Source organism: Bison bison, unplaced genomic scaffold (genome assembly GCF_000754665.1).
Source record: "Bison bison bison isolate TAMUID 2011002044 unplaced genomic scaffold, Bison_UMD1.0 scf7180017864508, whole genome shotgun sequence".
NCBI classification, from domain to species: domain Eukaryota; kingdom Metazoa; phylum Chordata; class Mammalia; order Artiodactyla; family Bovidae; genus Bison; species Bison bison.
This window is the reverse complement of record NW_011495064.1, coordinates 16,856,130-16,880,467: the sequence shown is the minus strand read 5'-3', so window position 1 is coordinate 16,880,467 and position 24,338 is coordinate 16,856,130. Positions and strand designations below refer to the sequence as shown.

At 41.2% G+C, this 24,338-nt stretch overlaps 1 protein-coding gene across 8 annotated transcripts in view; it reads right to left on the bottom strand.

The window, feature by feature from the left end:
* The window catches only part of RASGRP3 (RAS guanyl releasing protein 3 (calcium and DAG-regulated)), a 118,173-nt gene that overhangs the window by 4,154 nt on the left and 89,681 nt on the right, over window positions 1-24,338 (bottom strand). For all 8 annotated transcript variants that reach the window (XM_010829836.1, XM_010829835.1, XM_010829839.1 and 5 more), the window contains 6 exons: window positions 19,859-19,936; window positions 15,496-15,612; window positions 11,261-11,376; window positions 7,712-7,859; window positions 2,367-2,403; window positions 52-177 (listed from right to left, as the gene is read on the bottom strand). In XM_010829836.1, coding sequence (XP_010828138.1) covers window positions 52-177; window positions 2,367-2,403; window positions 7,712-7,859; window positions 11,261-11,376; window positions 15,496-15,612; window positions 19,859-19,936 — 622 coding nt within the window. The remainder of the gene's footprint in view (window positions 1-51; window positions 178-2,366; window positions 2,404-7,711; window positions 7,860-11,260; window positions 11,377-15,495; window positions 15,613-19,858; window positions 19,937-24,338) is intronic.

Sequence of the window (24,338 nt, the reverse complement as noted above, 5' to 3'; positions counted from 1 at the left end):
GGAAGGTGAGCAGAGAGAAATCACAATAGGAAAGAAAGTAGAGGACATTACCTGGGGGCAACGAGGGACTTCCAGGCAGTGACCCATGACTGCTGCCCAAGGAGGGTGCCCGGGCAAACCTCCTACAGGCCAGAACCAGGAGGTCTTTGCACTGTTTATGACAGTTGGCTCCACAATCTGAAACAACCCAAAGCATCACAGGTGATTAGTGTGAACCTCATGTGTTGGGTGCAGACCAGGTTTCCAGGGTGGTCTTTGGGCTGTCAGGACTCCCCTCCCCCACCCTTGTTTCTGTGTTTAATCTCAGATCCACAGGGTGTGTCTTGGGGCAGTAAAAGGGCCAGCAGGACTCTCTTCCCTTCCTGGGGTTCCCAAAGTTCTCTCTTTTATTTGTTCTGTTGTTTCTTCTACACAGTTCATTAAAGTACCAGGGAGCAACAAGCAGGGGCAGCCTGAGGGGAGGAGTTGCCTTTGTCCTCAAATTAGTTGTAAATTACATGGGACTGGGGTTCTTCTCCAGACCAAGATCTGTCCCCATAAATGCACTCCCTGAGCCAGAACATGGGTGAGAAGCCTCAGCGTCTACTCTCTCCCAGGACCTACTGCTGCCTCTCATTATTAATAGCAAGGCATCCCTCCATTCAGGATTTGTCTGCATTTTCTATTCTTCTTCATGTCCCCAAACCTTTTCCAGAGCAAGTGATTTCATCCTTCACTTCCTTTCTTGGCACAGAAACAGAAAACAAGGTGAGCTTATGCTCAATAAACATGTTTCACTGGCTGTGGCTTGGAAATGGCATGCAGCGACCCTGTGATTGTCCCTGAGATGCTTTAGTTAAGAAAGTAGATGTTAATTGCTCCTTGGGGTAGAAAATTTTGGCCACTTTGGAAGATAACAGCACAATTATTTCCTAGGATGAGAGTTCTACATTCCTCTTAGAATCACAGGACAGACAATCATTTTAAAGGGTATATTTCTCTCTCACCACCAAAAAGGAGCTTTCTCATTATTTTCAAAACCGTTTCCCTCTAAATCAGTGGTCCCCAAACTTTTCGGCACCAGGGACCAATTTCTTCATGGAAGTCAGTGTTTCCACAGACCAGGGGTAGGAAAGGTGGTTTGAGGGTGATTCAAGCACATTACATATACCATGCATTTTATTTGTAACCTAATGCTGCCACTGATCTGATAGCAGGTACTGGTCTGCAGCCTGGAGACTGGGGACTCCAGTCCTAAGTGGTCCAGTTTCAAATGGTTTTGTAATGACATCATGGAAAGATCAAATTGTAATGACGTTTGGTCTGTTTTAATTAGACTTTTCACTCTACGTATCTTTAAGAGAAAATACTATATGAACAGAGATCTTAGGGTTTAATTGGTTTTCATCTTCATAAAATTGTATGTGTGTTTGTCTGTCTGTCTGTCTAGGACATAAGGGGGAGAAACCAGTATCTTTGCTGCTTGAAATCAAGGAACAATTCAAGTTAGACTAAGACAACTGATTCAGAAAACTAAAGGGATTTTTTTTTTCCCCTGAGCACTAAAGGGTGACTCCCATAGAGGTTTAAGGAAGCTCCCTACTCTTTGTAAGATGAAAGCCAAATACTGAAAGACAATTAGAGAAAAAAAAGGCATCACAGGGAACATTATTAATCTGAAGGCATTCTGTGATTACAACATTTTCCTCTGTGGTTTTATTATATTTTTCAAGAGCATTATCAGATTCTTAAAAGAACCAGTATGAACACTCTGCATAATACATATTACATAATATGTAATAATCTTTTATCTACAAGTAGCAACAAAAGTATCTATAATTTGCATTTATTAAATATATATTTATGCAATTGCTATAAATTTCAATTAAATGGGGGGAGTATATGAACAAATTGATTGAAAAGGGCAAAAGTGTCTCCTCTTCTCTCATTGTCATCTGTGATTTAGTAGAGACAGGACTAGCTATGTGAGAGCCGAAAGAGATGTATATGTATTACAGAAATAAGCATGGGTTCTTTTTTTTTCCCTTGAAGGACAAAGTTATTATATACAGTATTTCCACTGGGCTTGCTCTCCTCAGAATTCCCACCTTGAATGTGTGCTAATGATAAGCAGGACATCTTAGAGATAGGGGTTAGATGTGTGTGGCTTGATAAGTGTAGTTTGCTTGGGATAAAATTCCAGCCTGGGCTCTTGGAAATGAACTGTCAGGGAGGCCTTTCCTGGGCACATTAACTCTTCAGTTGCCAGTAGCCCAAAAGCCTCTGGTCCTCCAAGATGCCGAAAGCTTTAAAGTTTCCATCAGACAATTACGACTTCTGCCCCAAAAGTCACATTTAAAAATTTTAACAAAATAACGTTTACATACCTTTGCATTTGTATCCTTGCTTGATTATGCCCCAGAGCTGTAACAAAAAGACAAAGGAATGTCAGGGAATCTGACAAGGCCACAGAGAAGGAAGTCCTGGGAAGCGTGATGACTGGTGGAGCACAAACAGGATGTAGCTGCTCCTGACACCCTTCCTGTCTGACTGGAGGACCCTCTCCCAGCCCACTCCAGCTGGAGCAATAACAGGAGTTTGGCTTCCGTTTTCTTTCTGGGAGCCAAACGGGAGCTGGGATGGGAAGCTGATACTGGTGAATTTATTGGACTCTGTTGTAATGCGCTCTCAGCAAAATTCACAGAAAGATTTTGTCCCTCTGCCTTTGGAAGCCCTAGATCCCTCTGCTTTCCTTTTTTTTTTTAATTAGGGTATAGTTAGTTTACAACTCATAGTTATGCTTGTTTCTGCTGTACAGCAAAGTGAATCAGCTATATAATATATATACATATATCCCCTCCCTCTTGAGCCTTCCTCCTATCCCCACTCCTCATGCCATCCAACTAGGTCACCACAAAGCACCGAACTGAGGTCCCTGCGCTGTTCAGTAGGTCCCCACTAGCTGTATGTCTCACATGGCCGTGCACACACATCTATTCCCAACCTTCCAATTCACACTGCTTTGGCGCCCCCTACAGGAAATTAAGGGTTTCCCGGGTAACTCAGCTGGTAAAAAAATCCACCTACAATTCCGGAGACCCCGGTTTGATTCCTGGGTGGGGAAGCTCCCCTGACAAAGGGATAGGCTACCCACTTCAGCATTCTTGGGATTCCCTGGTGGCTCAGGCGGTAAAGAATCCACCTGCAATGGGGAGGCCTGGGTTCTATCCTTGGGATGGGAAGATCCCCCAGGGGAGAGCATGACAGCCCACTCCAGTATTGTTGCCCGGAGAATCCCCAAAGACAGAGGAGCCTGGGGGGCTACAGTCCACAGGGTTACAAAGAGTGGGATGCGACTGAACGACTAGGCACAGCAAAGCACACAGCACAGGAAATTAAGCAACCCAAGCAAACCATCCTACTAAAGCATTTGAATTTTGCTTGGTTATTTTCTGAGAAGCATTTCTGCCTTGATGAAACACAAAAGAGGAAAAGCTCTTGCATCTGTTCATGTCATTATTCTCTCCATGTGCCCAGTGTTTGGTCTGTGCCAGGGCTGTGCCAACCCAGGTAGAAGTAGGATGTAGGAAGTGACAAGGGAGTCTGCCCAGGCAGCTGAGGATTATCATCGTGGTGACAGTGTCCTCACAAGCCTCTGCCTCGCTGTAACCTCCGTGAAGAAGGGCACTTCCCACATTCTTTCTCAGGCCTCCTGCAGCACTTGCATATGGGAACCAGGGACTTCAGGAGCAGGGAACATGGATGAATTAAACGGGCTTAGCCCTAAAGTTGGAGAAACTCCATTCATAACCTCTTCATGGTTAGGCTGAGTGACTGATATCTACCTAATAAAATCATTTTGATAGAAACAGAGATGGTAGGGGCTATTGACACTGACGGGGGTGTTGTGCACAATGTGTTATAGGAGAACAATGCCCTGAGTGTGAGCATCATGGTCCTAGGAGAACAGTAAGTGGCTGCTGATTCAAGGCGGTAGGAAGGTTGCTCCTTAGTCTCTTTCTGACAAGGAAATCCCACCAGTGGACAGTGATTCCTTTGGGCCTTAAAAGTAATTTGTTCCTTCAGAAAACGTTACAAATGTCTCTTGGGACAGGGTAACATTTTGCCCCGGAGACAGGAAGGATTATTAAGACAACTAACTGGAAGCAAGGCCTCAGGTGTCTCAGATGACTGGAAGAGGGATGGGGAGGTGTCACTGCAGAAAAGGAAGTGGGTAGGTAAGCCAATCACATCTGTCAGAGCTGTAAGGATCTTTATGATAATCAAGTTTTCTTCCCTTTTATAAAAGGTGAGTGTCATGATGCAGGAAGTCAAATAATTTGCAAGGTCCCACATCTGGGAAACTTTGTGGGTATGAGAAAATGTTTCCTCACAGAGCCCTTGGTCTTTGTAATAAAAATAACAGTGATAGCATTGAGTGAACTCTTGCTATGTAAAAGGCAGTTTCACAAAGTAAGTGAGTAATGAGTAAGCTATGGGTAGCAATTCATTTAATGCTCACAATATCCCTGTGCTTAGTCGCTTGTCATGTCTGACTCTGCCACCCCATGGACTGTAGCCTGGCAGGCTCCTCTGTCCATTGGGATCTGCCAGGCAAGAACACTGGAGTGGGTTGCCATGCCCTCCTCCAGATCCTTATGAGATAGGTAATGATAATTTTCTCATTTTTATAGATGAGGAGACTGAGCTATAGAGAGGTGAAGTCACTTGACAAGATCTCATAGCTAATCAGTAGGGAAAGAAGAAGGTGAAGAATGTGTCACTTGAGGAAAGACAGGATGCCATGGATCCTGGCTGTTTTGCACTGATCTAGGACAAGAGAGGATAAGGTTTAAGAAGCATTTGATTATCTGGCTATAATCAAATAGCCAGCTATGTTATTAGCACAGCTGCAGAAACTGCCAAACTGCTGAAAAGGATAAAGTCAAGCATGAGACCCATGAGGAGGGTAAGTCAGAGCATTGCTTGCTAATGCTTTTTTTTTTTTTTTGCTAATGCTTACTTAAGAACCAGGAGACAACACGAGGCAGAAAGAGGCTCTGGGTCAGCATACAAGCCAAGGACAGGAGAGGATACTTCCCATAGCCCTTTGACTGTGAGATCTCAGGCTCTTGCAGGAGTGATTGTTTGTGGTGGAAGGAGCACTGGACTGAGCATCAGGAGACCTGAATGTGAGTCATGATTCTGCTGCTCATGATCCATGTGACTTTAGGGAAGTCACTTAACTTCTCCGGAGTTCCAAGTAAGGGAATTAGCAAAACTCTTTCAGCTTTGGGATTCTAATTCTAAAATCAGTGTATTTCAAGCAGTGTCTGTTTGCCTTCCTTACCCTCAAAATGGAATTTATTTCAAAAGTATGTGGTACAGGCACTAAAAAATATTTCCTTCTATTTCCCCATAATTCCCTTCAATGCCCATCTAGAACATGATATTTTATAAATCCCTTTGAAAACCAATGAGGTTTTTTGTTGTTGTTGCTTAATATGCCTGTGTAAAGGTCAACTCATATTGTAGCAATGAAATTCAGTGTATTTTGGAAAGTAAAAATGGCTATTAAAACTGTAAATGATTTCATTTCAATTAAACTCCAAAAGTATTAAGGCACACTAAAAAACAAAAGAGAAGGATTTACTTTGAGCTCTGTGGCATGCAACGTCTGATATTTAATCATCACAACAACATGACAGGTAAGTCTTAACCCTCTCTTACAAAGAGGAAAGTAGAGACTCCAAGATGATCAATAACTTGGTCAAGGACATAGAGTTAAGGGCAGAATTGAGATTCAGAGTTCTGGATGCCAAGTCCAGAGCATTCTACCTGATCACAGCTGCTTCTAAAAACTAGTGCAGCAAATGCACTGTGATGAGTTGAGGAGGGGAGTGTGGAAGCTCTGGGAATCCTACCTTGTTGCTTCTACAGAATCTGTGCCTCCATGGAAGGGAGAGACGCCCAGAAGCACTGGGGAGCAGAGATAAGACCTCGAGATTTGATAAGCACCTACCAACTCTCATAGCATGCCAGGGTCAGAAGCCTCAACTTGACTTTTGGCTGAGCCGGGCCCTGGCCAAAGAAATTCCCTGGGCCTCCCTCTGCAGTAGAGAGTTGCACACAGCTCCATCCCACTCGAGCATTTTTCAGGTCTAGACACAGGCAAAAGTCCCTCTCAGAAGAGAGAAACATGAAAAAGGAGACGTATTTGTTTGATGATCAAGTGATCAGGTGACACAATCCCAGTGCTGTAGCCGGTAGGAGAACCTCTCTTTCCCTGGGGTGGGCGGAGAGAGCTGTTAGGCTGCCCTTGCCCCTTGACCGCAGCAGCTGCTATGATCACATGGGGCATCTTTGATGTAACCACTGCCTCTAATTTATCCATTCTCAGAGGGATGCTTGAATAGAAACTCCTGCCTTCGGCTCCTCAAAGCCAGTTATTCCAGAATGAAAGGGAGGGACTCCCCTGGTGGTCCAGTGGTAAAGACTGCCTTGCAATGCAGGGGATGAGGTTTCAATCCCTGATCAAGGAGCTAAGATCCCACAAGACTCAGGGCAACTAAGCCTGCTCACTGCAACCACTGAGCCCACACGGTACCACTAGAGAGAAGCCCACGTGTGGCGTGAAGTACTTGCCTGCTTCAGCTAAGATCTGACACAGACAAAAAGCAAATAAATATTAAACTATTTTTTAAAAAGAATGAAAGGGAAAAATATAATTTAACAGGAGCTTATATGATATCAGCTATCCACAGCGGGACACGAAGCTAACAAAACTGAGTTGGCGCCTGAACAAATGCCACTCACCTGGCTGCTGGGCTACCCTCGTGTAGGTACCACATTTTCCATCTTTTATTACTAGGATATCAACTAGAAGATGTTCAGAGCTCAAGGGTCTTTGATGAATACCAAGGCCAAACCTGATCTTAATTGCCAAAGAATCATCAAATGTGCGAAATGATGTATACAACCTTCCTTTATTGCAGTGGTGTAGGTAAACCAGAATACCTGCATTTGAGTCCCAGATCTAGTCATTATTGGCTGTGAAATCTGGGGAGAATTGGGCTATCCACCCTGGACCTCCCTCCCTTCACACACAAGTGGGGAGAGTGAAATGCCCACCTCGTGGGCTAGTTATGAGGATCAATTACACTAATGTCTCTAAATAGTTTATTCCTGTCAAATGCCAAGTAAATATTATTTATTATTATAACCACCTTATCTTTGAAAAGATTTCTTTCCTTTCTGAGCTATGAATTATTGAGCCATGTCATGATAGATTTCTAGTGATTGACACCATATAAAACAAGAACTGGGAGGAGCTGGCTTAAGAAATACCCCCACTTAGTTGTACCCACTTAGTGATGAATGCCAGGACTCACTGGGCAGAAACTTTCCCTGGCAGGTATGAACAGTCAAACTGCTCTCTCAAGTTAATAGGCCTCACCAACCTTCCCTGTCTTTGCCAGCCCTGAATTCCTAGAAAGAGTGTAGCTAAACCTGCTGCTGCTGCTGCTAAGTCACGTCAGTCATGTCCGACTCTGTGTGACCCCATAGACGGCTGCGGATCTTGCTTTTAATCGAATGTTTCATTTCAGGGAGCCATCGTGGTTTACGTGATCTAAGACAGACCATGGACTCTGATAGTGGACCATTTTCCCACATTCTCAGAATACTGCACAAATCACTACATACAAGTGAAAACACTGAAAAACAGACTTACAAATCCTGCACAGTGTTCACAGAAGGTTGGCTTGAGATAGGTCATCTCCTGAAAATTATGGACAAATCCTGGTCCCATTTTACAGTGTAGCTGGGACTTAGCTCTCAGGAAGTAAGCCATCATCTCATCCTTACTGATTAGGCCATCCCTGCGAAGAGAACCAAGAACAGAGGGCTCTTTAAACATGCCGCTCAGTAGTTGCCACACTTAAATCACTCGCCTCCCAAACCTTTGTACCAAAGCAGGTGGGAATATTCACTATCCTGTTCACATGTTCACATCCAAAAGGGGAGGACCTCAAAGGACAGCTTTCAGTCCCAAAGGCTTTCTTAGTAAGCAGAGCATGTGTGTGTGTATGTATCGTGGGGAGGAGGGTGACTTGTGCACTGTAGCACAGAAAGTCTTCTTCATTACCAACAAGCTTCCAGAAGGACATCTCCTTCCTAGCCTTTGCCTCATAAGAGGGTTTGCAAGAATCAGGTTGCTGTAGAAAGGAATAAAACCATGATAATTGGACCCACCATTCTCAGATTTTTCCACCTGATGTTGTCCAGATCACTACCATTGGTAACCTTTTCATTCATGTCTTATTGGCACACAGACCACGAGAGTGATTCTCCCAGATCTTCTTCACATAGAACCTCTGGTTCCACCTATCACTGCACACCCTGACTCCTTGTTTACCGGAAGACCCCATCAAATTCATTGACATAGGCGAACTTCATGTTGCCTTTTGGCTACATCAGCGTGTGTTGAAGATCACACCCTTCTGTGCTGATTCAGAATTCCTTTATCTCTCATCTGTCCTTTCTTGGGGTCATTTTCCCACCTTCACCTCCCCGCCAACCCCGCTCTCCGACTCTCCAGGACACCACTCCTTCTAAGTGCTGCTCCATCTTGCCAGCCACTCATTCTTCTGTTTACAAATACACTCAGGACGTCTCCTCCTTAAAAAGGGCTTTCCTTACTCCTGCCTCCAGTCCAACACTTGTCTTTTCTCTCTTACTCCTGAAGTTGTCCTCTTACTCCTGAAGTTTTTCAGAGGAGTATTCAGTAGACATTTTTTCCACTTCCTTCAGTTACTCTTTTCCTCCACATAATCAGGTTTCTAATTCACCATTCTACTGAAGCTGTCACAGTAACATCCTCAGTGGCCTTTTCTCATTCCTTGAACTTGCTGACCTCCTGGCAGCACGTGACATGGGGACAGGATTCCCCCTTTTTGACATCCCTTCTCCATGCTCCCCGGTGATTCCATGTAGCCATGGCTCCCTTCTGCCTCTTCTGCTCCTCCTTCTCTAGCTCTTCTGAAGGATCCATGTCTTTCAGCTTCTGCACGTGGGGAGAGGAGTCCCTGAAGCCACATTCCCAGGCCCCATGCTCATGTTCCTCTAAGTTTTCCTATCAGAGGGACTTCCCTGATGGTCCAGTGGTTAAGACTCTTGCTGCCTCTGCAGAGGGTGTGGATTCGATCCCTGGTCTGAGAACTAGATCCCACATGCTGTGCAGTGGGGCCAAAAGATAAAAAAATTTTTTTAATTAAAATAATAAACTTTCCCATCAGAATGTGCTCACACTCCTGGGATTCCAGCTCACACCACCGCACTGAAGACCTGACAATCTATGTCTCCTGCCCTGACTGTTCTCTTGAATCCTGGTGCCATATCTTCAACAACCTGATAAAATCTTCTCCTGGATGGTCCACTTTCCTCTCAAAATCAACATATCTAAGCATGTCTGGCAAGAAATCATGTAGGGACACTTTAAACCTTCATTTTTAGGGAAGATTATTATATTTTTAGGAAAAACTATATGTATTTACTGGGACAGACTCAGTTCCATCTAAAGAATGGCAGAGCAAGAAAATGAAGACTGGAAAGTGATTTTAAGTTCATATTCTACATACATGTTATTGACAGAAACAAACAGAGAAGAAGTAGGTAGTTAGCAGATAATTTAAAGTTGATTTAATAAGAGAAGTTTATGTTTCTAATAATTTATTTTAAAAGTATATAAGTATTTTTAAAGTATTTCTCTGATCTAGTTATACAGTGAAGATAGATTAAGGTTTTAAGATGTTGATGATAAATTGCCAAGGCTTTCCTTATGCTGAATTATTTACAGGTTTAACTTTTTAAAAATTTCTCACTACAACACAAATATTAGAGGATTTTAATATGATATAATTTGGATACTTGACCAATATAAAATCCAGTATTTCATTACAGATGATTTTTAAACTAGGAATTAATCTCACATAATTAAAAATGAAGTGATAAAACTATTAATGTCAGAGTTTCTTGCCAATTAAAAAAAATTTAATGATCCGGGTTTTAGCCTCTAAATTTACTTAATCTCTCACAAATTGTTTGAAGCTAAAGAGAAACATTTTTTTTCCTTTGTTTCTCAAGACAGCATTTGAGCTAGCAAAGAAATAAACAAAGCATGGATACTTTCTGGCTATCCATACCTGTCATCTGCAGCTGAACACCATACGTAATCTAAAAAAATAAATCTTACTTACTTGATGATTTTTAAGATTACTCCCTGGTCCAGTGATAATGAAGACTCTACTATACTAGACCTAACTATCAGTCAGTTCAGTTCAGTTGCTCAGTTGTGTCCGACTCTTTGCAACCCCATGAATCATAGCACGCCAGGCCTCCCTGTCCATCGCCAACTCCCGGAGTTCACCCAAACTCATGTCCATCGAGTCGGTGATGCCATCCAGCCAATCTCATCCTCTGTCGTCCCCTTCTCCTGTCCCCAATCCCTCCCAGCATCAGAATCTTTTCCAATGAGTCAACTCTTTGCATGAGGTGGCCAAAGTACTGGAATTTCAGCTTTAGCATCATTCCTTCCAATGAATACTCAGGATTGATCTCCTTTAGGATGGACTGGTTGGACCTCCTTGCAGTCCAAGGGACTCTCAAGAGTCTTCTCCAACACCACAGTTCAAAAGCATCAATTCTTCAGTGCTCAGCTTTCTTCACAGTCCAACTCTCACATCCATACATGACCACTGGAAAAACCATAGCCTTGACTAGATGGACCTTTGTTGGCAAAGTAATGTCTCTGCTTTTGAATATGCTATCTAGATTGGTCATAACTTTCCTTCCAAGGAGTAAGCATCTTTAATTTCATAGCTGCAATCACCATCTGCAGTGATTTTGGAGCCCCCAAAAATAAAGTCTGACACTGTTTCCACTGTTTCCGCATCTAGTCTCTATTCTTTTATTGATGGAGGTTTTGGGGTTGAGGATAGTTCATCTGCTAAGTAGTAGCAGTAATACATGAAATGGAGAGCTGGGCTAATTTGCAAATGAACTTCTACTTAACACTAACGATGTGATCTGCTTTGTGATTCCATCCAACCAGTCATGTTCATGGACACCAAGAAAAAATCAGCAAAAAGTTAGACACATCTCATCAAATCACTAGGATTGACGCTTTCAGGATATAAATTAGAGATAGACTTCTCTGCTCTCCTTTGACAGTAATTTTCTGCTTCAGGACAGCTACATTATAATATAACAAAATTAAACTTACTGGTCTTTGTCTAGCACACAAAAGGAATCCAAGAAGGGAAAATTGGCAGCTATACTTTCAAAGTCTTCTTGGGAGATATACCCATCATGGTCATGGTCGTAGTTCCTAAACACAGACTGCAAAGGAAAGACAAATATTTATTGAATGACTATTTATGAGGCAGCCTCTGAACTTGTTATTGGGAAAGCATAATTAGCATATTACTTTTTCTATCAATGAGCTTGAAATCTAGTAGGAGATAACAAAATTGAGAAGCCTTTATGGTATTATGAGGTAAGTGCAATGCTGAAGATAAAGGCAGAATGCTATGAAGGGAGGTGGGGAGGAAATTTTAAAATATTTCCTGAAGAAAGCAAGGTCTAAACCGAGCCCTTTGGGTTGAGTAGGAGTGAGGCTGGTAAATATACAAATACCAACACCATGACAATAGAATGTGAAACTTGAAATGTTAAATTATCTCAAAAATCAAAGTATACATGTAATGCAATTGCAATAAAAATCCCAGTGGGAATTTGTTTTAAATGAACAAATTAATTCTAAAGTTCCGATAGAAGTAACATGTTGAAAATAGCCTAAAATTATTAAAGATGAGGAGTAATGACCTCAGGCAAGGGAAACAAAAGCAAAAACAAACAACTGGTACTATATCAAACTAAAAAGCTTTCGCACAGGGAAGGAAACGTCAACAAAATGAAAAGGCCACCTACTGAATAGGAGAAGGTTACAAGATGCAAATGATACATCTTAAAAGGGGATAATATTCAAAACATACAAAGAACTGACCAAAAAAAAAATTTTTTTAAGGCAGAGGACCTGAATAGACATTTTTCTAAAGAAGACTTACAGATGGTCAACAGACATATGAAAAAATGCTCAATATCACTCATCGCTCGTCTCAGGGAAATGCAAATAAAAACCACAATGAGATACCACCTCACACCTGTCAGAATGGCTATTATCAAAAAGACAACAAACAACAACTGTTGTTGAGGATGTGGAGAAAAGGGAGCCCTCGTGTGCTGTTTGGGTGGGATTATAAAATGGTGTAGCCCCTATGAAAACAGTAAAGAGGTCCCTCAAAAAATTAAAACTAGAACTATCATACAATCCATCAATTCCTTTTTGTGTATTTTTTCCAAAGAAAACAAAAATATTTGTTTTTGAAAAGACATATACACCCCTGTGTTCATTCCAGCATTATTTACAATAACCAAGATATGGAAGCAACCTAAGAGTCTATTGACAGATGAATGAATAAGGAAGATGTGATATATGAATAAACTGGAATAGATTCAGCCATAAAAAATGGATGTAACCTTGCCATTATTTGACAACATGGAAAGACTTTAGAATATTATGGTAAGTGGAATAAGTCAGGCTGCTGCTGCTGCTGCTAAGTCGCTTCAGTCGTGTCCGACTCTGTGCGACCCCAGAGATGGCAGCCCACCAGGATCCCCCATCCCTGGGATTCTCCAGGCAAGAACACTGGAGTGGGTTGCCATTTCCTTCTCCAATGCATGAAAGTGAAAAGTGAAAGTGAAGTCATTCAGTCATGTCCGACCTTCAGCGACCCCATGGATTGCAGCCTTCCAGGCTCCTCCTTCCATGGGATTTTCCAGGCAAGAGTACTGGAGTGGGGTGCCACTGCCTTCTCTGGAATAAGTCAGGCAGAGAAAGTCAAATATCATATGATTTCACGTATATGTAGGATTCAAAAAACAAATGAACAAAATAAAACAGAAACAGACTCATAGATACAGAGAACAAACAGGTGGTTGCCAGAGGTGAGGGAAGTGGGAGGATGGAAGAATAGGCAAGAGAAATTAAGAGGTGAAAACTTCCAGTTGCAAATGACATGGGATGGAAAGCACAGCTTGGGGAATACAGTCAATAATACTTTAATATCATTGTATTGTGACAGTTGGTAACCAGACTTATTATGGTGATCATTTTATAATGTGTAGAAATGTCAAATACCTAGAACACCTAGAAGGTTAATTATACTTCAAATAAAAAAATGAGGAGTCATGAGAGACAGTGTATCTTATCAGAAATCAAAGCTATATTAGCCAAAACAACATGGTATTATAACTTAGTAGAGACAGTACAGTCTAGAAACAGATTTATATATATATGTAAGAGTTCAGAATTCTCAAAAAAGTTTGCTCAAAGATATGCATATATGTGTGTGTGTGTGTGTGTGTATGTATGGAGGGAGTGGAATAAAGTCATACAAGATCATCTACAAGTTATCAGTGATTATCCCTAGGCAGAAGAAATACCAAGACCTGAAGGTAAAACTTTCTACTTTCTATGTTTTATGTAATGCATTAATATTCACAATGTTTCTGCCTTTTTTTTTTTTGGCCTCACCACATGGCTTATGAGATCTTAATTCCCCAACCAGGCACTGAACCAGGGGCCAGTGAGAGTGCTGAGTCCTAACCACTGGACTTCCAATAGAATCCCCCTGGCTTTCCTTATAATCAGAGAAAAATAAAAAAGAATTTTCTATTGCCCTCTTAAGATTTAAAAAAAAAATTTGTGAGTTCTCCCTGCAAACACATGTATGCAAATACTTGACTTCGAGTCTAGCTGCAATGAATCTCTCTCTCTTTCCCTTGTGGTGTCTATTATATTTTATCTGTATTGCCTTAGGTTGCAGGCTGCTTCAGGAGTATTTTGGGAAGTAGGCAATGTATAAATGAACAAATTACTTCATTAAAATATGACTGGCACTCATTCTAAGTTTATTCATAGCTAACTGAACTTTTTTGTAAGTTTCACTTTCAATACTTATTCAAATCAAAAATGCTTAAAATTTAACTATTATGGAGTGCTTACAATTTATCATTTAATACCCATATTTATACTGAGAGTATAAGATTTTTTGTGGAATAAAACTCATTATGGAAATTCAAGTAAAACCCAGTCGTTTATTTGGTTAAATTAGTGGTACTCAGCCTATCAAAACTGGGTCAACCTTCCCCCATGAAATTGGAATTAGAGAAAAGAGATAAAGTACTAAGGGGCAAAATAGACTCCACATGTGCAGCAAAGAAGGCCTGTCTGCAGAGAATGGCGTGAACATTCAGAGAAAAGCAGACATAAGAGTAGGAGAAAGAATACCTCTTATTTCCTGATTCTAGACTTTCCTGAGCCACAATTCCATATCCCTGGATCCTTTGCCGACTTTCCCTGGCTCCAAGTAGGGTCTGTCACTATCACATCATCATATGGTCCCCACTGGACCTTATGGCTTTCTCATCATCTTCCCTCACCCTTTCCTTCCTTTCTGCCACATATGCTCCATGAAACTTTTCTATCAGCACCTCATGGTTTTGTGGATGAGCCAAGATGTAGAACATTCTTTTTCTGTAAACATTCTTTCCCAGCAAAGAGTACATTACATACCAAAGACTTGTTTCTACTGCACCTGAGGAGATACTGATGCTCGAAGGTAGATGTATAATCAATAATCACAGTTTCTAGTGCCTGAGAAAGGCGCTTTCCTTCTTTCCCACATTGGTGCATCTACTGTTTTTTTACACGGAAAACTCTGACATCATCTTGCCCTTTTTTAAGTGATGTTTCTGACCTAAATGGTATTGTGCTGCTGTGTCACAGACCTCCAAACATACAAAGCTGAAGAGACTATTGAACTTGCAGGATTTTCCTCCTAGCCTCAGGTAACCAATTTATCAAGCATTTTATTCTGATCCACGTGGGTTGTTTCTTGCTTGTTTTTTGACTACATTGGGTCTTCACTGTGGCACACGGGCTTAGAAGTTGCAGCTCATGGGCTTAACTGCCCTGCGGCCTGTGGGATATTGGTGCCCCCAGCAGGGATCAAACCTGCATCCCCTGCATTGGAAGCGCATTCTTAACTGCTGGACCACCAGGCAAGTACCCCCATGTGGATTTTTAATGAGTAGTTTCTAACCTTCAAACAGTCCTTTGGGTTGCAGGGGCAATGACAAATGTGTCAAATGCCTGGGGAAGACAGGAGTTCTAAGTAGCTGTGAACATTTGGACAAGTGAGAACCCACAGAAAGAAAGGGGAAAGGGGGCCTTCCTGGAAGATTTTTCCCCAGAAGCCATGGCCAGGCAGAGCTAAGTGTCTGTTGAATTTTTCCTACCTGCAGGAGGGCTGTTTTAATGGACTCCAGCTGATACCTAGGCTGGTACCAGAGAACATTCTGGAAAGAGAAAGGGGCCTCCTAGTGCTCACTTACCTCAACTAACTTCCTTATGTGCTTGTTGATGACTGTAGGATCTGGCTTCGGCATCACTCCTGAGGCCCACTCCAGGGGTACCACAGGCTTGGTGGGCGTCGTAGGGGAGGTAGGCTGCTAATAGAAAACATACACATTAAAAAAATTTTTTTATTTATTTTTTAAATTGGAGTATGATTGCTTTACAGTGTTGTGTTAGTTCCTGCTGGACAACAACGTGAATCAGCTGTATGCGTACATATATCCCCTCCTTCTTGTGGCTCCTCCCACCTTCCACCTCCGGGCCACCCCTCTAGGTCATCACAGAGGAGCAAGCTAAATTTCCTGTGCTAGACAGCAGCTTCCCACTAGCTATCTATTTTACACACGGAAAACACACACATTTTTCAACTTTATCTGGGACTTTGAAATTTGGACCAGGGACACTGAGAAAGACATGTGAGTTTTGCATGTTCACATCAGTAGAAAATTATATTTGTGTAGCACTTAAATGTTTTTAAAACAAACATCAATGAAAATGTTGTTAATGGAATATTTTGTCGGTAGAATCTAATCTGTAACCAAATACATATTTGGATAGTGCGTTTTGGTTAGCAGGAGCCTAGATTGCATTTTTATAGATGGGAAAAAACATTACTCATCCTGCTTATCCAAAAATCCTATCCAAGTTCCCTAAATAATACGAAAACACTGGTAAACATCTCTATAACACGCCATACAGGTTTTTTTGTATAATAGAATGCCTATGAAACACCAGTTATCTAATTCTTTAATACTCAGTGCTAGTGATAAATTAGGTGTGTGCAGCAAGCAGGCAGCGGTGCACAGCCAAGTTTATGTCATCTTGCCAGCGTCTCTCTCAATATGCTTAATCACTTCTTGATGGTTTGAATAATCGCTAGCTCCCTCGAGCCCTCTTGAGTGCAACTTGTTTTCTCCACAGTATGTTCCTACGTTCTTGCAAGCTATTTTCACTTAAGAATGTGAGAAGATGGTGGCAATAATGCATAACACGTTTATACGGCACAAGCACAAAACACAGTCCTATCAGGAGACCAGCCAAGAGCGCTGTGCATGTTGTGTTCTCTCCCTTGGACTCTCACACAATGAAATATTTTTTCTGGTGCCTACCTACACACATGTATTAGCAGATTTTTTTTTTTAATTGGACACTGAGTTTGGAATAAAATTTTTGCAAGGGGAGCTGAGGTGTAACTACACAGATTTATGCCTCTACTAATGTTGTGAGGTGGGTGTTTCTGATATCCCGTGGGCTACAAATAAAACAAAAAATATCTGCCATCCGCATATGGTCACCCTTTCACAGTCTCTCTCGCTCTCTCTCTCTCTCTCACACACACACACACACTCTCCCATCTCGGCTCTTTCGCTCAAGTCTTTCATCTTGTTGATATGACAAAGGACTAAACCCTTGGTTCCCTTGGTACTTGGTAAAGTACCCCCATCTCCTCAAAACACTATCATAAGCTCAGAGGGATACCAGAAGATATTTCAAACTTCCAAAGGAAATATAGCCATACTCAATATTTGTCAGACTCCACACAAACTACAAAGGTCACCCATTAAATCATGCTATGTTTCTACCAAGGATATCATATCTTTGTGAAGCAAAAACTCAATCTGGAACAAGCAGTAAGGGCGACAGTATCAATATGATTCCAAGATGTAAGAAACTGTACAATGCCTAACACACATTAGAATCTGTGGTTATTTAAGAATGAAGTAAAACTAATATCTTTTTCAGTGTGTTTTTTTCAAGCAGGTACTAAGTCATTAGAATATCAATATTTATACATATTTAGTTGTCTGGACCTAACTATTCTGTAAGTAGAAATGCTAGGTATTTCTTTGACCTCGAGGTAGCATGAAAAAACTGAGACATGAAGTAAAACACAAAAAACAGGGAGGCACAAAGGATGCCCCTGTGAACAGAGAAAGGCCGAGAAGCTCTGAGACTAAGTAGGTGGGGCTGGCCGGCTCTAGCTGTAAGCACGCTAAAGCCACAGGCTCTCAGTAATAATCCTGACTGGAAATTGTTCTCTAGTTCCCAACAGGCGTCAAACACTGAATACCAATAGGACGACATTCCACTTAGAGAAGAGACAGAAAGGGATTGGGAAATGCGTTTTCATAGAGTTTTCATTTTAGCAGGCTCCCTGGTGGCTCAGTGGTAAAGAACACGCCTGCCAGTGCAGGAGACACGGGTCCGATCCCTGGGTCAGGAAGATTCCCCTGGAGAAGGAAATGGCAACCCGCTCCAGGATACTTGCCTGGAGAATCCTAAGGACAGAAGAGCCTGGTGGGCTACAGCCCACGGGGTCACAAAAGAGTTGGACACGACTGAGCGACTAAACAACAACAGGATTTTAGCACTTTGAAAGGTTTTCAAAAGCTTCTGCTTTGATAAGAGCTAAAAAGACTCTTTTGGGACTTCCCTGGTGGTCCTGTGGCTAAGACTTCACGTTTTCAATGTTGGGGCCCAGGTTGGATTCCTGGTCAGGGAATTATATCACATGTGCTGCAACTAAAGATCCCATCTGCTACCTGGTGCAATCAAATAAATACTTTTTAAAGATTTTTTTTTAATATTGTATGGAAATATCTCCTAAAATTGGCAAAACTTGAGACTGAAAATAAAGTAAATCTAAAGGGCACAAATCAGGCATGTATGCCAACATGATCATTCCTACCCTGTTTCTGAACAAGAGATGGTGAGGAAATGATGGGAAGCATCATAGGAAAAAGCACAGGCGATGAAGCCAGACAGTCCTGAGAGGAATCCAAATTCTCCTGCTTACTGGCTGTGTCGAAGATTCCTAGGCTCACTAGACTCTGTTTGCTTAACAGAGTCAATGAGATAACATACATATTATGACCTGCCAGGCATTCAACAGCCAACAGGCAGCAATTAAGATGTCTGGTTACAGCTAAAGGAAGGTGTCGCGAGGCAGCAATGCTGTGCGTATGTACAGGACAGCTTCATCACACCAGAGCTATGGAATGAAAGAGAAGCTTACGAATTCCCTTTTTTCAATAACATTACTTTACTTTCTTGCTTGTTTTTGTGCTCAGTTGTGTCTGACTCTTTGTGACCCCATGGACTGTAGCCTGCCAGTCTCCCCTGTCCATGGGATTTCCCAGGCAAGAACACTGGAGTGAGTTGTCATTTCTCATTCTAGGGGGTCTTCCCCACCTAGGGATCAAACCTTTGTCTTCTGCATTGGCAGGCAGATTCTTTACCACTGCAGCATCTGGGAAGTCCACCTTTCTTTTGAGTTCTCTTTATCATGCTAATTTTGAAGAGTCTAGCCCTAACCCCTCCCTTTGTCGGTGCTGTATCTTCCCATAAGGCTGCGTTCTGCAGTGTCCCCAGAAGATGAGCCTCTTGGGACTGGCAGGGAGGGGAACATAGTGATGGAAACACCACTCATTATTTTAAGAACAGAAGCTACTAGGTCAACTGACTCAGACTCAAGTTTATTCTCTCTCACCTGGCCTTCACTGTGAACAGCATTCACAGTCATTCTGCCTCTTTCAATTCAATGGTTCAGAATTGTAGTGGGTATTAATAGATGGACAGACTTAGAGCCTAGAGTTGCTGGCAACACACCACAGAACTCATGGAGGTAATGAATGAGACATTTGTAAGAAAACTGATCTCAGGATATATATATAAGAAACAGACAGAAATTTTTTCTTCATCATGCAAACCTCATCCTTATTGTAAATTTCATATTCATCCTGATATTTTTCTTCCTGGTGTAAAACATATCTGAGCTACAGTCTACTTGCTAAAAGTAATGAGCAGTGTACACTCAGTAATGCAATTTCTTCAATTCATTGTATAATGTTTCTTTACTAAGAGTCAACTATCAATTAAGTGAGGTGGTATCCAAATAAGATATTGAAATTCTGAGTTGGGTCAATCATTAGTAGAGAAATCTGTGAATTATGATTAGGGTATTTAACACTTATTAAATCTAATTTTATGTTGAATAGGCTTTAAAAAAAGCCGGGAAGGGTCAGAATGATCTTTAACATTAAGATGAGTTATTGTTACCACTTCTTATTTTTTAGCCCCATATGTAGGTAGTTCTCAGAGGGAACATGGAAGATCAAGAATAAAACAGAGTAATTGGAAATGATGTTCTTCTTTGTTAGCCTGTGAAGTGAAGAGAGAATTATCCGTCAGGGCTAAGCTGTTCCACTGGTAAAATGAGAATACAGATTTTTTTTTAATTCCTCAATCTTTAGACCACATAGCACTATCGTAATGGGCAATTATTGTAAATGACAAATATTGGTGTTTGTCACTAATCCTCAGAGAAAAAGCAATACCTACCGATTTAGAATTTCTAGGCTCCAGAACCAGTGATAGTTTGTAAATATCATCTTCTGTGTGATAGAGGTCCAGAGAAAGCTACAACAAATTAGAAGGGATAAATCAGAATGCTGAATTATTTATTTACTTATTTACATTGCTGAAATTTCTTCAAACCAAATGCTTGGGGTCAACATAGTGAGCTGAATGTAGAACATTAAAAAGACAGCATTGCAGAGGTGGAAAATGAAATTTCAAAAAGAAAAAAGTTAAACTTAGTGTGGTCATCAGCATATAAGAACCATTGACTCAATTTCTCAATAATTATTGAGCAGCTCCTAAGAACCAAGCTCCTAAGACCCAGAGATCAGGAATTCTTGATATTATAGAATAGGACAAGTGCATAAAATAAGACTTGAAAATGGAATCAGTGCTGTCTTAGGGGTTTGATTAGAGAACTGTAGAAATAAAGGAGCAATTAAGAGGTTTCTATTTTTTCCGAGCATTGCGCTAGGTTCTGGTGATACAAAATGGTATAACGCTATTTCTGCCCTCAAGGGCCTGACACTTTATTTGAATAAATAGGACCTGAACACAAAAAGATATATTCATATCAACAAAAGGTAACACAAGCTAAATGCAAGGAAGCTGTCCCACAGTAAGTGCTGTAGGAAATTTTCATGGAGCAGCGTGTATAAGCATGGCAGAGAGGTTTTGGAGACCTCACTTCAGATCTAAGCCTGTCTCTGGTTAACTCTGTGACCTTGAGCCAGTTATTTTCTTTCTGACATTCAGTTTCCACTTCTGTAAAATGGGAACGATCACAAAAATCCCTTATCTAATTGCATTATTATCATGATCAAATGAAATACTGCATGTAAAGGACTTCACACAGGGCCTGGTACACAGTGAAATCTCAGGAAATGGAATCTGATGTTGTTGCTGTCATTGTTATTGTTACAGGTACTAAAACTACTCTTATTACTGTGCGGAGGGACCACTGAAGACTGAAAAGATCAGAATGGATTCACAGAGGAATTTGTACACTGGGACCTTCCTGGGAAGACTTAGAAAAATACAGAGAGAAAACACAGGGTGAGCAAGGATGACAACATACACTAAGACTGAAGAATATGGATAAAATGTATAAAACCTTAAAGCGAATGGTCTCCTTCTCCTAAAACAGAATTCATAAGACTTAAATAAGCCTGGATAATTGCCATACATGCCCTTCACTGGGAAGATGAATCCTACCATGGCATCATCAGGGAAGAGAACCATGTGCCCTGTCCTTCTCTGTCCATTTAAGCATGAAAATTTTCCTCTAATGTATCTCATCTAAAAATAAAAGCTTGGGGACTTCCCTGGTAGTCCAGTGGTTAAGAATCCACATTCCAAGGTAGGGGATGCAGGTTCGATCTTTGGTTGGGGAACTAAGCCCACATGCTGTGGGGTAACTAAGCCCACACACCACAACTATAGAGTCTACCCGGGCTGAGAAGACGCACACCACAGAGAAAGATCCCGCAGGTGCCACAGCTAAGACCTGACGCAGCCAAAAAGTTAAATAGTTTTCTACTTAGGAAAAAATTCAAACATTAAAAACTCAATTAAAAAAAGGCTTAGATAAATTAGACAAAGGCTTAATATGTACAGGTATGGAATGAGAGGGAAGAGAAAGAAGAAGGAAGCAAGAGAAAACTCAGAGGCAAAGGATATCTTTGAAGAATTTATCTTTCTGTTTCATCTCATTTTAAAAAATGGAGAAGCTGGCATTATAAAACAGCATTCTTGCATCGTTCATTGAACAAATATTTATTGGCCACCTAATATATGGTGAGGACCATTCCAGTCACTATTCTGCCTACTAAACATAATATTTAAGTTAAGAATTCCACACATCTGATCATGTATTGCTTTACCTAGACTTTGTCATCTAAAGGTTTTTTCCAAGCATAATAAAATTGACAATTGACTTTACTACAAAATTACCCTAGTATTATTTCAGATCAGGAAAATCCTGCTCACAAAGAATGCACACTGTATTCACCTTCCCCTGAAGACCGGTCACTTCTACCTTCGGGGCCCTGACTTTTTGCTGGAGAGGAACTAGCCCATGTCACAAACAAATGCTTTTAGGAGCCAGCCTACTATGTAACTGAGTGAAAGAAGATGCGTGAAAGAGAGATTTTGATAGAGACATTGGTACAATGGAGTATTTGGCAACAGAATTTTGCAATGTGATTAACTTGGGGATCTTTCCTCTTAGCCCAACAATAAGAAAAATTTGTGCTGATAAGTGGAATTTGACACTGGATCTCTGGGTTAGGGAAGCAAGGGGGCAGGTGTGAACTCTGATGAATGGGAGACAGCCACTATTCAGCTAAGGCAAATTGTCATCAGTCTGACAAGTGCCACATCTTCCAATTTACCAAAAGAAGTCACAAATCTGGACTGTTATATGAAATACTCCCATTTTAAGCACTGGGATGTAATAATAAAAAAATTTTTTATGATTCCTTGTGGGTCAAATAAAGCACATCTGCCATGAAAAGTTGCTGACCATTTTGTAAATTCCACAATAGAAGACTCTGCTGATTTCCAAGCCTCATGGAAGCAAAGAGCATACCTGTCTTTTCTATCCCCATAATCCCTGTCCTGGTTTGCTACCTTGCATTGTGAATGCTACCTAGAAAACTGAGTGACTTCTTCCTTCTGAATTACTCGATATCAGGAGTTAACCCAGGCTTTAATGAGTATGTTCCTGTCCTCCTGACTCCTCCTCTAACGATGGCACTGGCATCTGTGGGAGAAGAGAAGATGGCAGTGCAAGAACATCTAACCAAAAACCTAAATATGCCACACACCAAGTAGGGGAGATGCTCTTTCAAAAGATACAGAACATCCGTGGGGATTTTCTTGTGTCAAATGAATAGATACCTGACTCCATGATGGAAATGTTTTGGTCTTCTTCCATTTGGAAACCAAATGGAAGGTTTGCTTTCCATTTGTTAGTGGCAGTATAAACCTAAGTGAGTCATTAACCTTCTTTTTAAAAAAAAATTTTTTTTTTTTTACTGGAGTATAGTTGATTAACAATGTTGTGTTCGTTTTAGCCTTTAGAGTCTGTCTCAATCTGTAAAATGGGAATCAATAATAGTTCCCTCCCAGGATTGTTGCGAAGATTAAACGAGCTAGTATGTGTCCACTGCAGTTTGTTTTAGAGGGTCACACAGAAATGAACTGCAGGGTTTGGCTTCCAATCAATATAGCAGCCAAATGCCACAGTGTTCAACCATGAATACAGAGCTGCCACCTGGGTCAGTCCTGCCAGCTCCCTGCTTTCCCAGTCACAATCTTACATGCTTTCTTGGATCTCCTCTGGGTGTTATGGCCCTGTTCTACTTCCTACACACCTTTTTAATAATAGAGGCAGCTTGTCAATGGGATTTCAAAAATCTTTATTTGTGTCTAACATTTTAAGTTTGGTTGTTTCTGAAAAATGTTTTGAGTCACTGTTTCAGGTTGTTGCTTTTACATCCAAGCCTATCAGTAGAGATGGCTGTGGATTTAGTCTGCATCTTAGGACTGACATTGCCTCGATTGGAGAATTGTAAAACAACACATACTTGATCATCAAATTATCTCCATTCACAGTTTTTACAATTTTGCCTCTTCCTCTCCCTCCTCCTCCTCCTCTTCTTCTCCTCTTCTTCTTCTTCGATTGTAAAAATACAGGGGCTTTCCAGTTATTTGCATATACTCAGAATGGTAAACGTAACTGATAGATCTAAAAATACTATGAAAAAAGAACAGACTATTTCATGTACCGTGAAACAAGAAACCTCAGTCTGAAAGCTCCTGGTTACATGAATTAGGATCATAATGGAAAGGGTCTTCTCCAGATCTTCCCTCAAACAGGGAATAACCCAAATCACAGCAGTTTGGTGGTATGATCGCCTTTCTTTCAGGTGTGCCCAGTGCTGTTCGCAGGGCTAAGGTTATGATAAAAAAAAATGGCAAACAGAGCCCCTGCTCACATAGATTTTGTTTTGTAATTAACTTGTTCTTACATGCTTCCACCATAGCTCAGTTAGTAAAGAATCCACCTGCAATGCAGGAGACCCTGGTTCGATTCCTGGGTCAGGAAGATCCCCTGGAGAAGGGATAGGCTACCCACTCCAGTATTCTTGGGCTTCCATTGTGGCTCAGCTGATAAAGAATCTGTCTACATTGGGAAAATGGCATTGAAACATGTATAATATCATATGTGAAATGAATCACCAGTCCAGGTTCAATGCATGATACAGGATGCTCGGGGCTGGTGCACTGGGATGACCCAGAGGGATGGTATGGGGAGGGAAGGTGGGAGGGAGTTTCAGGATGGGGAACATGTGTACAGCCATGGAAGATTCATGTTGATGTATGGCAAAACCAATACAATATTGTAAAGTAATTAGCCTCCAATTAAAATAAATAAACTTATATTAAAAAAAAAAAG